Below are 15,692 nucleotides of genomic sequence, written 5' to 3'. Positions count from 1 at the left end.
CAGTTATCAGGAACGATTGAACAGGTTGTGCTTGTTTCCTGTAGAAGACAGAGAACATAGAGGAGTCCTGATAGAAGTCTTGAAAATGATGATTGTTTTGGACCGGGTTGATGGGGAGAGAAAAGTTTATACTCGTGGGAGCATCCAAATCTGTGGAGCCATAAATGGAAGATAATCACTAATAACACCAATAGGGAAATAAAGAACAATGTCTTTACTCAGAGAGTGGTTAGAATGTGGAATTCCCTACGACAGGAAGTATTTGAGATACATAGCTCAGATGCTGTCAAAGGGAAGCTAGACGAGTAAATGAGAGAAAATGAAATAGAAAGATATGCTGAGAGGCTGAGACGAAGTATTTGCAATAGGAGGAGTCTGGTCTGGAACATAAACACCAGCACAGACTAGTCAGGCCGAAGTGTATGTTTCTGTGCTGTATATTCCATGTAATGTAATCCTCTGAACTACAGCTCCACTCTGCCTACTACCTATTGACAAGCCTCTCGCTCTGGAAGCTGCAATGAATTCCTTCACTAAATAGCTGTAGTGACCCTTTACAGAAGAGCTCAGACAGAATGCAACAAGCTCGTGGTGCTGTCCAAAAAGACCATGTGGGAATTGTCAATCAGAAATAGTGCCGTGTCCTAAACACATCGCTGGGTGTATTATCAGATCACCAGCCATTTCTGGTGTACTTCAGGGGATGGAAGTCTGGGGCTAAATATTATATTCCTGGACTGGAAACACTGGGACCCACCTCTGGGCTGTGCTCAGTTGTTCTGTTTATTAATTAATTGTCTAATTGAGGTAACCGGATATTTCACCGCACTCTTCAACTGCTCTCTGAACTTGGACTGGGTCACCCCGTAAATAAATGTGTTTGTGCAGCAACTTAAACTCTGCAGTATATATCCGACTTGTTGAAAGGTAGATAAAGAATCATTGTAATCATCGGGATTTATTCCTGCAATGCTATAATATAAGAAATCTATAACATATCCCAGCCACAGCAGTATGAAGCTGCTGGATATGGTGAAGAGTAAAATCACAGACTTCCTCCTGCTCTCCATCTCTGGGTCACTGCCATTCTCCTCCTTGCTCTCACCCCTCAGTCTCTTCCGGACTCGACTGGCCAATAAAATGTGTCTGACTGTCAGAGCGTTGAGCAACAAAATTACAGCGAATGGGAGCAGTGGGGTTAAAACCGTATCAAACCAGTCAAACCCCACCCAGCCGGGCTCAATATAATAGCCTGGGATTGTGTAACAGTCCCACGGAACATTGTCGATTATCTCCCCAGGTTCAAGTGTAAAGTAGAGAGGAATGTTTTTTGAACAGAGCAGAATGCCGGTTGTGGCCAGAACCACAGCCGCAGTTCTCCCGGTGCAATATTTGGTTTTCAGCTTCTGGCAACAAATGGCCACAAATCGATCAAAGGTGAAAGTGACGGTGAACCAGACAGAACAGTCTGCGGCTGCACAAGGCAGGATAGCGATAATACTACACACAGGGGTGATATCCAGGAAAGATCCTGGGAAATAATACCAACTGATCCGCCACAGTATGACGTCAGTGATGACAACCAGTAGATCCGCCGTTGCCATGGCCACCAGGTAGCGAGTAGTGCAGGTGGAGAGCCCGCACTTTCCCCGGGACAGGATCACAATCGCCACTAAATTCACTGCAATAAACAGAAGGGGAAAGAGACAGTAAATTACTGGTCACACATTCTCGGTGACTGAGCCGAGACAGTAACGCCTGTAATTTAGCACAAAAACGACCGGGTGGAAGTCGGGTCAGGGGGTAACATGTAAAGTATATCATCCCAACCCAACCTACCTCCAACCTGCTGCTTCAGAGATTGGCAGAGACGGGGCAGTGTGAGGGAAGCCGAGCCATCTCAGCGGGCGGTTTGGTAATATAAATGTATTAATGCGGCTGGCAGCTTCTGGTTTAACCTGTTTTACGGGTTTAACTGTGGCCGGCTGTGTTTCCCAGGCCTCGGGATACCCGGCAGTTAAAGTCAGCCGAGGATAGCTTCGGGTACAGTGTAAGTGCCTTCACGGCCCTGGTTGTGGGCCAGGAGGTGCAGGTGTGCCTTCCCCAAGGCCCCACACGCTCTCCCTCTCTCACCCTCTGCTTAGGCTATCACCAACGGTGATAAATCTGATAAAATACAGAGAAAACTGAAAGCACTCAGTATGTCAGGCAGCATCTGTGGAGAGAGAAACAAAGATAACGTTTCAGGTGATAACCTTACATCAATACTGGAATACGTGAGCGATGAACAGTTTTAAGGCAATGTTAGAGGCAGAGAAAGTTGTGGTAGGAGGAGGAAAGAACAAAGTTGAAGGTCTGTGATGGGATGGTGGGCAGGAGTGATTCAACGACAAAGGGATGATGGTGGAAGTAAAATGGGACAAGTAAAGGAACAGGAAATGGGTCGAGAGGAGATGTAACTGGATAGAGCAGAATTTCAGAGTGGGGCGGTGGGCGGGGGAGGCATGGGGAGCTAGGCAAATCTGGCAAGGATCAGAGGCTCCCATGCCCCGGGAATGTAGTGGAGAAAGGTCAATAGACCCAGGGGTGCAGACCAGCCCTCCTGCCGTATACCGAGAGGGGTTCCCAAGCACCAGCTCACACCTCCTCCACTCCCAGTGGCTCTGCTGAAGACATCCTTCATTACCAGCACATGCTGTCTGAGGAAACGGGAGCGCTAGTATTGATCTGAAAAGTTTAAACTCAGTTTTATGTTTGGGTTGCAATAAATGCGTAATCGAAACATGTGATGCTGTTCCTCATTGAGTTTCAAAGGGGAACATTTTCGAAGGTCGAAGCTAGAGATGTCAGACTGAGAGTGGGATGTAGAATTGGGGCAAGTGACCGGGGGAGTGTGAGACAGAGGGAGGGAGAGACACGTTTCCAGACACAATGGAGAAGTTCAGGAATGTAATCACACAATCTCTGTTTAGTCCCCGCAATCTACAGGAGACTGCATCATGCACAGGGAATACAGTACACTACATTGGAGGAAATACACGTCTATTACTGTTTCAGATTGAAGGCCCTGGACGATGGAATGAATGGAGATGAAAGGGCAGGTGTTGCATTTCCCAGGTTTCGCATTGGAAGGTCCGGTGGAAGGGGAGAACTGTTGGGGGCGATTCAGGAGTGGCCCAGGTTGACATGGAGGGACCGATCCATTGGGAATCCTGAAAGGGGATGTGTTTGATGATGGGAATAAGAAGGAAGGGACAGAAATGGCAGAGGATGACCTTTTGAATGTGGGGGTTGGTTGAGTGGAAGGTGAGGACACGGGGACCCTATCATGGTTCGAGTAGGGAGGATCAGGGGCGATGAAAGTAATGCAGCAAATTGGATTGACCCTGCGGTGGGCCTTTTCCACCACAGTGGTGGGGAATCCTCGGCTGTGGCTAAATGCAGCAAATTGGATTGACACGGTCGAGGACCCTGTCCACCACAGAGGACGGGTATCCTCAGCTCAGAAAAAGGAAGACTCCGGGGTCAGGATCAGCAAACTGCAAGAGTTTTCATTCCCAGCCCAAAGCCGGTGAGGGCGAGGGGACTTCCAGTGTGAATGGTGAGTGAATTAAATTGTAAATGGAGCCCTGAGAATGTATCAGTGAGGATAGGCGCAGGGAAACTCGCCATCCGCTGAGAGTTTCAGGGGAGCTCGGGTTTACTGGACAATACACTGTACAATGTGGACCATTTTCCATACCTCGGGAGCCTACTGTCAACAAGGGCAGACTTTGATGGCAAAGTCCAACAGTGCCTTCAGTGTGTCAGTGCAGCCTTTGGACGCCTGAGGAAGCAAGTGTTTGAAGACCAGGACCTCAAACCCCGGACCTCATGGTCTACAGGGCAGAGGTGATACCCGACCTCCTATAGGCTTCAGAGACATGGAATATTTACAGCAGGCACCTCAAAGCACTGGAGAAGTACCAACGTTGCCTCCGCAATTTCCTGCAAATGAATTGGGCAGAGTGACGCACCAACGTCAGTGTTCTCGGTCAGGCCAATATCCCCAGCATCGAAGCATTGACCACAGTCGATCAACTCCGTTGGGTGGGAAACATCGTCGGCATGCCTGACATGGGATTCAAAAAGCAAACGCTCTACTCGGTGATTCGTTATTGTAAGCGAGCCACAGGTGAGCAGAGTAAACGTACCATGACACACTCAAAACCTCCTTGAAGAATTGCAATGTCTCCACCTACACCTGGCAACCCTGGCCCAAGCCAGTCCAAAGAGAAGGAAAAGCAGCCTCATGGTGCAGAGCACCTCGAGTCTTATCGCCAAAAGCAAGCTGAAGCCAAGCGTAGATAGCGGAAGGAGCGCGCAGCAACCCAGGCACCCCACACTCCCGTTCGTTCAACCACCATCTGCCCCACCTGTGACAGAGAATGTAGGTCATGCAATGGACTCTTCAGCACTCTGGGAAATAATTTCGAGTGTGGAATCGAGTTATCCTCGATTCTGAGAGTATGCCTCAGAAGCGGAAGTAGAAGAAATAGTGACCCACACTGAGTACATCCAACAGTGACAGACACTCCCAGTAATACATGGTCACTGGGGTACGGTGTTCCACACTGGATAGTGACCCACACTCAGTAGATCCTGCAGTGACAGACACTCCCAGTAATACATGGTCACTGGGGTACGGTGTTCCACACTGGATAGTGACCCACACTCAGTAGATCCTGCAGTGACAGACACTCCCAGTAATACATGGTCACTGGGGTACAGTGTTCCACACCGGTTAGTGACCCACACTCAGTATATCCTGCAGTGACAGACACTCCCAGTAATACATGGTCACTGGGGTACAGTGTTCCACACTTGTTAGTGACCCACACTCAGTAGATCCTACAGTGACAGACACTCCCAGTAATACATGGTCACTGGGGTACAGTGTCCCACGCTGGTTATTGACTCAAACAGAGTATCTCCTACAGTGACACACACTCCCAGTAATACATGGTCACTGGGAGTTGTCCACACCGGTTAGTGACCCACACTCAGTATATCCAACAGTGACAGACACTCCGAGTAATACATGGTCACTGGGATACAGTGTTTCACACCGGTTAGTGAACCACACTCAATATATCCTACATTGAGACACATTCCCAGTAATCTTTGGTCACTGGAGTAAATTGCTCCACATCGGTTAGTGACCCACACTCAGTATATCCAACAGTGACAGACACTCCTAGTAATACATGGTCACTGGCGTACAGTGTTCAACACCAGTTAGTGACCCACACTCAGTACATCCTACAGTGACAGACACTCCCAGTAATACATGGTCACTGGCGTACAGTGTTCAACACCGGTTAGTGACCCACACTCCGTATATCCTACAGTGACAGACACTCCCAGTAATACATGGTCACTGGCGTACAGTGTTCAACACCGGTTAGTGACCCACACTCAGTATATCCTACAGTGACACACACTCCCAGTAATACAGGATCACTGGTGCACGATATTCCACACTGGTTAGTGACCCACACTCAGTATATCCTACAGTGACACACACTCCCAATAATACATGGTCACTGCGATACAGTGTTCCACACCGGTTAGTGACTCACACTCAGTAAATCCTACAGTGACACACACTCCTGCTAATACCTTCTCTCAGACAGTTGCACGGAGTAAGAACTGTTTGAAAAGTACACAATATTCCACTAAAGACAATAGCTTGATAATTCAATCAGCCTGTTCATTACAAACACAAGTTTATGTTCAGATGGAGCAATTGAATCAAACCACAGTGGTTATTGAGGCCATTTGTCTGAACGGAATGATATCACCGATCAGGTGTCTATACTGGTAACCACTAGTGCAGGATGAAACATTATCAGTCACAGAGCAAAAGCAGAGATCAGCCCACACACAGATTTGCACAACTTCAATGGCTTTAGTCACTTATCAGGAACACCAATGACGGCAATGATAGTGTAGCATATTCTCTTGGCAAGTTGAATTGGAAGCATTTTCTGTGTGAAACGATGTGCCCCTTCGTGCTGCAGGCAATCTCCCTGAATTATACTCTGAGGCAGTACAATTCCAGAGCCTTTAAATTATACCCTGCGGGCTCTCCACGGGGACATTGAGGTTGCAACATCGCTCAAAATAGTTATTTTTAAACTTGAACAAACAGATTACGACAGCCGATTTAAGTCCCTGTCATGAACAAATATATTTACTGCAGAGATTCAAATTGGAAACCCCAAACACTGGACAATTCTGCTCACATTAATTAACTCATGAAAGTTTCCAGGTGTATTCTCCCAGCAATTGGGTTGTTTTTTCAAAAACCACCAGGCTAAACTGGAGATCGCATATTGTTTCGGGCGATGTCCTTTACTCTGCTGTGGCCATTCAGTAATTACATTCCCAATGTTAGAGTGACCTCTCAGGGCTGCTCTACTGCACTCTGTGATGTGACTGCCTTCTTTAACTGTAGCTATTCAGTAATTACATCACCATGTTCGTGTTTCCCTCTCAGGCCTGCTGTACTACAAAGTTGGCCGTGGCTGCCCTTTTAAATGCAGGCATTCAGTACTTCGCTTACAAATGTTAGAATGTCCTTCTCAAGGCTGTTATACTGTGATCTAGGAAGTGGCTGATCTCTTTAACTGCGGAAATCCAGTTAAACAATTAAGTGATGAATTTCTATGATAGTACTCAAACTAATACAAGCCCTCATATTCATTAAGCCTCTCATACCCGTACATAGAAACATAGAAAATAGGTGCAGGAGTAGGCCATTCAGCCCTTCTAGCCTGCACCACCATTCAATGAGTTCATGGCTGAACATGCAACTTCTGTACCCCATTCCTGCTTTCTCGCCATACCCTTTGATCTCCCTAGTAGTAAGGACTACATCTAACTCCTTTTTGAATATATTTAGTGAATTGGCCTCAACAACTTTCTGTGGTAGAGAATTCCACAGGTTCACCACTCTCTGGGTGAAGAAGTTTCTCCTCATCTCAGTCCTAAATGGCTTACCCCTTATCCTTAGACTGTGACCCCTGGTTCTGGACTTAACATTGGGAACATTCTCATAAACATGCGGTGCCTCATACTCGTAGATTACCTAAAAGTAATACAGCACCTCAAACTCATCCAGCAAAAACAATGCAAAATAATACAGCACTCCTCATCATACACACTCAAAATAATACAGCACATCAAACTAATAGAGAACCTCAAACTAGGACAGCCTCTCAAACCAAAAGAACCTCAAACAAAAACAGTCCTTTAATATTACAATGTACCTCAAACTAAAAGATAACCTCAAACTAAAAGAGACCCACAAAGAAATAGAGAACCTCAAACTAATAAAGAATATCAAACTAATTTTTAATAAATCTTGAGAGAACCTCAAAATAATACGGACCCTCAACAGAATAAAGAATCTAAAAATAATAGAAACCCTCAAACGAATAGAGACACTCAAACTATGAACGAAACTCAGACTAATATTGAAATTAAAACCAAGAGAGAACCTGAAACTAATAAACTCAAAATAATAGCGACCCTCAAAATAATCAACTTAAACTAATAGAGAACCTCAAACTAATAGGGAGGCTCAAAATAATCCAAATATTCAAACTAATAGAGAAACTCAAACTAATACAGCCTAGTAAGGTAATAAAGAACATGAAATTAATACCAAACATCAAAATAATACAGCCCAATCAAAGACAGCATCTCAGACTAATAGAGAAACTTAACCTAATACAGCCCCTCAAACTAATACAGATCCTCAAACTTATACAGCCCCTCAAACTAATACAGTCCCTCAAACTAATACTCAAACTAATACAGTCCCTCAAACTAATTCAGTCATGTATCTTACATTATTATATATAATTGTGTTCCAACATGCTATACATGACTGTAATAAGATATGACCTATAACCACCAGCATACCTTACCACCAGGGGTGCACTTGCAAGAGACAGGTATATAAGGACAGGTCTCAGGCAAGTGCAGCATTCCAGAGCTGTGAAATAAAGGTGCAGGTCCAGAGTGACCTTGACTTCACTACATGCCTCGTGTGCATCTGTACTGAGGGGACAGGACTTTACAGTGGCGACGGGTTACGGGATTACAGAATCCACAGAATGGCGAACAACGGATCAGATGAAAAGTACAATGCGGGAGACAATTGGGAGGACTTTATAGAAAGTCTCCAGCAAAGCTTTGTATCCAAAGACTGGTTAGGCGACGATACAGCAGACAAGAGAAGAGCCCATCTCTTGACCAGCTGTGGCTCGAAAACATACGCTTTAATGAAGGATCTGTTGGCACCTGAGAAACCAGCAAGCAAGTCGTTTGAAGAATTGAGCACACTGGTAAGAGACCACATGAAGCCAGCGAGCAGCCTACACATGGCCAGACACAGGTTCTACAACTACAGACGCTGTGTGGGCCAGAGCATACCCGACTTCGTGGTGGAACTTCGGAGGTTGGCCAGTTTATGTGAGTTCTCCGATGAACTAAGGAGAGAAATGCTGAGAGAATTTTTCATTGAAGGAATAGGCCATGCATGCATATTCTGAAAGCTCATAGAGACCAAGAACCTGACCTTGGGGCAGCAGCACTGGTTGCACAGACATTCTTGGTAGGGGAAGAAGAAATGTGGTTGATTTACAATGCAGGTACGACAACTAACGAAATAATGGAACAAGGAGTTCACAGCACAAGAAAAGCTGCTACCCCCACACACAGACAAAACCGGCAGAACAGGCTTTCGACAGCAAGCAGTGGCAAGAGAAACCATCAAGGGCCACAGGAACGGCCGTTCACACCTCATCAACCCACAATGCGAGCAATCAACTACAAACTGAGAGAAGCTCAAGAGAGATCAGCCAGACGCAGCTCATTCTTTGGGAACACTCTGAACAATGGAACAGGTCTGTGCTGGAGGTGTGGGGGTGGGCACTCGTCAAGGGGATGTCGATTTCAGCAGGCTGTTTGCAGAAATTGTGAATATACACGGCATTTGGCACGCATGTGCAAATAAACGGCAGCTCGGCTGGTATACGAATCGGATGGGTCGGAAAGCGGACCAGAAGATGGTGGGGACAGTACCCAGGACACCGATGTACAGCGGGTCAACATGATCAATGGCTGCTGCTCCTACGACAAGATGCCTCCGATAATGATGAGGGTCCTACTCAATGGGATATCTGTCAACATGGAGCTGGATATGGGAGCGAGTCAATCTCTCATGGGCGCTCAACAATTTGAACAACTGTGGCCGCATAAAAGAGACAGACCAAAACTCACAAGGGTCGACACCAAACTAAGGACCTATACCAAAGAAATCGTACCAGTCCTCGGCAGCGCCATGCTCTCTGTCACACACAAAGGGACAGTGAACCGACTTCCCCTGTGGTGTGTCCCCGGAGACCCCCCAGCACTGCTGGGGAGAAGCTGGCTGGCAAAACTAAACTGGAAATGGGATGATGCCCATGCCATGTCATTAGAGGAATGGACCTCCTGCTCAACAGTTATAAAGCGATTTGAACATCGCTTTCAGCCAGGTGTGGGCACTTTCAAAGGGGCCAAAGTCAAAATCTACATCACACAGGATGCTAGACCGGTCCATCACAAGGCCAGAGCTGTACCCTAGGTGATGAGGGAAAAGATTGAACACGAACTAGACAGGCTTCTGCGGGAAGGCATTATATCACCTGTGAAATTTAGCGACTGGGCAAGTCCCATCATCCCAGTCATGAAGCCTGATGGATCCGTACGAATCTGTGGGGACTACAAATCTACCATAAACAGAGTCTTCCTACAGGACCAGTACCCGCTGCCCAGAGCGGAGGACTTATTTGCCACATTGGCTGGAGGTAAACTTTTCTCAAAATTAGACCTCACATCTGCGTATATGACGCAAGAATTGACCGAGGAATCCAAGCTACTCACCACCATCAACACACATCGAGGCCTTTTCTTGTACAATCGATGCCCATTCGGCATCAGGTCGGCAGCTGCCATATTCCAGCGCAACATCGAGAGTCTGCTCAAGTCCATCCCGGGGATGGTTGTATTTCAAGATGACATACTTATCATGGGCAGGGACACTGACTCCCATCTCCGTAATTTGGAGGAAGTACTAAAGCGGTTGGATCAGGTAGGTCTACGAGTCAAGAAATCCAAGTGCCTGTTTCTCGCACCCGAGGTTGAATTTTTGGGCAGAAGGATTGCCGCTGATGGAATCCGCCCAACAGAGTCCAAAACAGAAGCATTTCGCCTGGCACCCAGACCCCGGAATGTCTCAGAACAGCGCACCTTTCTCGGGCTACTCAATTACTTTGGGAACTTTATGCAGAACTTAAGCACGCTGCTGGAGCCTCTCCACGTGCTACTCAGGAAAGGGTGCAATTGGTTTTGGGGGGATGCCCAGGAACGCGCCTTCAATAAGGCACGCAACTTTCTGTGTTCCAACAGTGTTTTGACTTTCTTTGACCCAGGTAAAAAACTAGTTCTCACATGCGATGCGTCAGCGTATGGGGTCGGGTGCGTTTTGCAACATGTCAATAGTGCGGGCAAATTACAACCCATAGCTTATGCTTCCAGGTCACTTTCGCGGGCGGAGAGCAGGTACGGAATGGTAGAGAAGGAGGTGCTCGCGTGCGTGTACGGTGTCAAAAAGATGCACCAATAACCTTTCGGGGCCAAGTTCGCGTTAGAAACCGACCACAAGCACCTCACGTCCCTCCTATCCGAGAGCAAGGCAATAAACGGCAACGCCTCGGCACGAATTCAATGGTGGGCACTCATGCTGGCATTCTACGACTATACCATAAGGCACAGACCAGGCACAGACAACTGTGCCAATGCGCTCAGCAGGCTACCCCTGGCGACCACGGAAGGGTCTGACGAACAGGACTGTGAGATAGTCATGGCAATCAATGCCTTTGAGTCCACAGGTTCGCCCATGACGGCTCGCCAAAGCAGAGCCTGGACGGCCAGCGACCCCACGTTATCCTTAGTAAAAAGATGTGTCCTAACCGGTGACTGGGCAGAGGCTCGCGATGCCTGCCCCAAGGAATTAAAACCCTTTCACAGGCGCATGCATGAGCTATCACTACAAGCAGACTGACTGATGTGGGGCAGCCGAGTAGTCATGCCTCTGTGAGGCAGAGAGGCATTTGTCCGGGAGCTCCACCGCAAGCACCCGGGGATCGTTCTCATGAAGGCCATAGCCAGATCCCACATCTGGTGGCCTGGTATTGACACGGACTTGGAGCTCTGCGTCCGAAGGTGCACCATTTGTGCCCAACTCAGCAATGCCCCCAGGGAGGCTCCACTGAGCCCCTGGCCCTGGCCTACCAAACAATGGTCGCGGGTGCACGTAGGCTATGCGGGCCCATTCATGGGCAAAATGTTCCTCGTAGTTGTAGATGCATTTTCAAAGTGGATAGAATGCACCATTTTAAACTTGAGCACAACCTCCATCACTGTGGAGAGCCTCGCAACCATGTTTGCAACGCACGGAATCCCTGACATATTGGTCAGTGACAATGGTCCGTCCTTCACCAGCGCAGAATTCCAAGACTTTATAATTGACCACGGCATAAATCACATCAAGACGGCACCTCCAACGGCCAGGTGGAGAGAGCAGTGCAAATCATTAAACAAGGCATGCTTAAAATCCAAGGTCCCATGCTGCAGGGTCACCTGTCGCGACTGCTGTTGGCACACAGATCTCGTCCACACTCACTGACTGGGATCCCCCCGCGCAACTGTTGATGAAAAGGATTTTAAAAACAAGGCTCTCATTAATCCTCCCAGACATGCACGAAATCGTTGAGGCAAAGCTGACCGAGTACCATGACAGAAATTCAAGGGGGAGATGGAATGAGATAGGGGACAAAGTGTTTGTACTAAACTATGGCAGGGGTCCCAAATGGCTTGCAGGAACAGTAACGGGCAAGGAAGGAAACAGGCTACTGGTAGTACAAATGGACAATGGCAAAACCTGCCGGAGGCATTGAGACCAAGTCAAAAGCAGATTTACCAACAACACTGCAGAACCAGAGGCAGACTACAATGTGGAACTCGCAACACACCTGATGGACAGACAGAGGGAACAACCTGAGGAAAGGGCAATCCCAACAGACAGCCCAGGCGAGTCAACAACAATCACACCAATCGAAACAGACAGCCCAGGCGAGATACCAGCAACCACACCCAAAGAAAAACAGACACCAAGGCAAACAACTGAACCACAACTCAGACGCTCCACGCGAGAGCATAGACCACCTGAGAGACTGAACTTATAAAGACAATAAGACCTTGGGGGAGGGTGATGTCATGTATCTTACATTATAATATATAACTGTATCCCAACATGCTATACATGACTGTAATAAGATATGACCTGTAACCACCAGCATACCTTACCACCGGGGGTGCACTTGCAAGAGACAGGTATATAAGGACAGGTCTCAGGCAAGTACAGCATTCCAGAGCTGTAAAATAAAGGTGCAGGTCCAGAGTGACCTTGACTTCACTACATGCCTCGTGTGAATCTGTACTGAGGGGACAGGACTTTACAGAGAGAGAGAGAGAGACAGAAAGAAAGAGAGGGCCCACAGGGCTCAGAGTCTGGGCCCACAGGGATGGTGCGTCGCTGAGTCGGGAGCAGTGTCGAGGAGGTGTGTGGAGAGGCGAGGCTTGTGCAGCTACACAGAGAAGGCAAAAAAGAAGCAAAAAGAAATAGAAAGGTGACATCACAGCCAAGGGGGCAAGTGATTGGCTAGTGATTGGTGAGTAGTTTTTCTTTTTTCTCTTCGAGAACAGTGAGTAAAGTTTAACATTGTTGTTGCCAATTTAAGTGTATCTAAGGGTTAAGGCATGGCAGGAGAGCTTGGTCATGTGATATGCTCCTCCTGTACCATGTGGGAACTCAGGGACACTTCCGGTGTCCCTGACGACTACGTGTGTGGGAAGTGTATCCGCCTCCAGCTCCTGACGGACCGCGTTGCGGAATTCGAGCTGAGGGTGGATTCACTCTGGAGCATCCACGATGCTGAGAATGACGTGAGTAGCACGTGTAGCGAGTTGGTCTTACCGCAGGTGAATGGTCCACAGCCAGCTCGGGAATGGAAGACCGAAGACCAGCAGGAAGAGCAGTGCAAGGAAGGTAGTGCAGGGGCCCCCTGCGGTCATCCCCCTGCAAAACAGATACACTGCTTTGAGTACTGTTGAGGGGGATGACTCATCAGGGGAGGGCAGCAGCAGCCAAGTTCATGGCACCGTGGCTGGCTCTGCTGCACAGGAGGGCAGGAAAAAGAGTGGGAGAGCAATAGTGATAGGGGATTCAATTGTAAGGGGAATAGATAGGCGTTTCTGCGGCCGCAACCGAGACTCCAGGATGGTATGTTGCCTCCCTGGTGCAAGGGTCAAGGATGTCTCAGAGCGGGTGCAGGACATTCTAAAAAGGGAAGGTGAACAGCCAGTTGTCGTGGTGCACATTGGTACCAACGATATAGGTTTAAAAAAAAGGGATGAGGTCCTACGAGACGAATTTAAGGAGCTAGGAGCTAAATTAAAACATAGGACCTCAAAAGTAGTAATCTTGGGATTGCTACCAGTGCCATGTGCTAGTCAGAGTAGGAATCGCAGGATAGCTCAGATGAATACGTGGCTTGAGCAGTGGTGCAGCAGGGAGGGATTCAAATTCCTGGGGCATTGGAACCGGTTCTGGGGGAGGTGGGACCAGTACAAACCGGACGGTCTGCACCTGGGCAGGATCAGAACCAATGTCCGCGCGGGAGTGTTTGCTAGTGCTGTTGGGAAGGAGTTAAACAAATATGGCAGGGGGATGGGAACCAATGCAGGGAGACAGAGGGAAACAAAAAGGAGACAAAAGCAAAAGACAGAAAGGAGATGAGTAAAAGTGGAGGGCAGAGAAACCCAAGGCAAAAAACAAAAAGGGCCACTGAATATATAGGGGCTGCAGGAGGGGTCAAAACTAAAAATCATGGTTTAAAAACTAGTATTAAAACACTCTACCTAAACGCATGCAGCATTCGAAATAAAGTAAATGAGTTGACGGCACAAATCATTACAAATGGGTATGATTTGGTGGCCATTACAGAAACGTGGTTGCAGGGTGGCCAAGACTGGGAATTAAACATACAGGGGTATCTGACGATTCGGAAAGATAGACAAGAAGGGAAAGGAGGTGGGGTAGCTCTGTTAATAAAGGATGATATCAGGGCAGTTCTGAGAGACGATATTGGCTCTAATGAACAAAATGTTGAATCATTGTGGGTGGAGATTAGAGATAGTAAGGGGAAAAAGTCACTGGTGGGCGTAGTTTATAGGTCCCCAAATAATAACTTCACGGTGGGGCGGACAATAATCAAGGGAATAATGGAGGCATATGAAAAAGGAACGGCAGTAATGATGGGGGATTTTAACCTACATATCGATTGGTCAAATCAAATCGCACGGGGTAGCCTGGAGGAGGAATTCATAGAATGCATACGGGATTGTTTCTTAGAACAGTATGTAACAGAACCTACAAGGGAGCAAGCTATCTTAGATCTGGTCCTCTGTAATGAGACAGGAATAATAAACAATCTCCCAGTAAAAGATCCTCTCGGAATGAGTGATCACAGTATGGTTGAATTTGTAATACAGATTGAGGGTGAGGAAGTAGTGTCTCAAACGAGCGTACTATGCTTAAACAAAGGGGACTACAGTGGGATGAGGGCAGAGTTGGCTAAAGTAGACTGGAAACACAGACTAAACGGTGGCACAATTGAGGAACAGTGGAGGACTTTTAAAGGAGCTCTTTCATAGTGCTCAACAAAAATATATTCCAGTGAAAAAGAAGGGCGGTAAGAAAAGGGATAACCAGCCGTGGATAACCAAGGAAATAAAGGAGAGTATCAAATTAAAAACCAATGCGTATAAGGTGGCCAAGGTTAGTGGGAAACTAGATGATTGGGAAAATTTTAAACGACAGCAAAGAATGACTCAGAAAGCAATAAAGAAAGGAAAGATAGATGACGAGGGTAAACTTGCGCAAAACATAAAAACAGATAGTAAAAGCTTTTACATATATGTAAAATGGAAAAGAATGACTAAAGCAAATGTTGGTCCCTTAGAAGATGAGAAGGGGGATTTAATAATGGGAAATGTGGAAATGGCTGAGACATTAAATAATTATTTTGCTTTGGTCTTCACAGTGGAAGACACAAAAACCATGCCAAAAATTGCTGGTCACAGGAATGTGGGAAGGGATGACCTTGAGAGAATCACTATCACTAGTGGGGTAGTGTGGACAGGCTAATGGGACTCAAGGTAGACAAGTCCCCTGGTCCTGATGAAATGCATCCCAGGGTATTAAAAGAGATGGTGGAAGTTATCGCAGATGCATTCGTTATAATCTACCAAAATTCTCTGGACTCTGGGGAGGTACCAGCGGATTGGAAAGCAGCTAATGTAACGCCTCTGTTTAAAAAAAGGGGGCAGGTAAAAGGCAGGTAACTATAGGTCAGTTAGTTTAACATCTGTAGTGGGGAAAATGCTTGAAACTATCATGAAGGAAGAAATAGCGAGACATCTGGATAGGAATAGTGCAATCAAGCAGATGCAACATGGATTCATGAAGGCGAAAT

At 47.1% G+C, this 15,692-nt stretch overlaps 1 protein-coding gene and 1 pseudogene across 1 annotated transcript; one reads left to right on the top strand and one right to left on the bottom strand.

The window, feature by feature from the left end:
* LOC139260404 (zinc finger protein 850-like) overlaps positions 1–15,692 on the top strand; it is a 563,299-nt pseudogene that overhangs the window by 89,845 nt on the left and 457,762 nt on the right.
* LOC139256506 (probable G-protein coupled receptor 139) lies at positions 771–6,026 on the bottom strand. The gene is made up of 3 exons (XM_070874234.1): positions 5,972–6,026; positions 4,244–4,252; positions 771–1,681 (listed from the first exon to the last, which is right to left on the bottom strand). Exons 1-3 carry the CDS (start codon positions 6,024–6,026, stop codon positions 771–773), a joined length of 975 nt encoding a protein of 324 aa, XP_070730335.1.

This window comes from Pristiophorus japonicus, chromosome 3 (assembly GCF_044704955.1).
Source record: "Pristiophorus japonicus isolate sPriJap1 chromosome 3, sPriJap1.hap1, whole genome shotgun sequence".
Taxonomy (NCBI): Eukaryota; Metazoa; Chordata; class Chondrichthyes; family Pristiophoridae; genus Pristiophorus; species Pristiophorus japonicus.
The sequence above is the reverse complement of the archived record's forward strand: the minus strand, read 5'-3'. Positions and strand labels throughout refer to the sequence as shown.

What these genes read in the sequence shown, in the direction of transcription:
- LOC139256506 (XM_070874234.1), bottom strand. Translation starts at nt 6,026, where the DNA reads ATGCTTCCAATTCAACTTGCCAAGAGAATATGCTACACTATCATTGCC.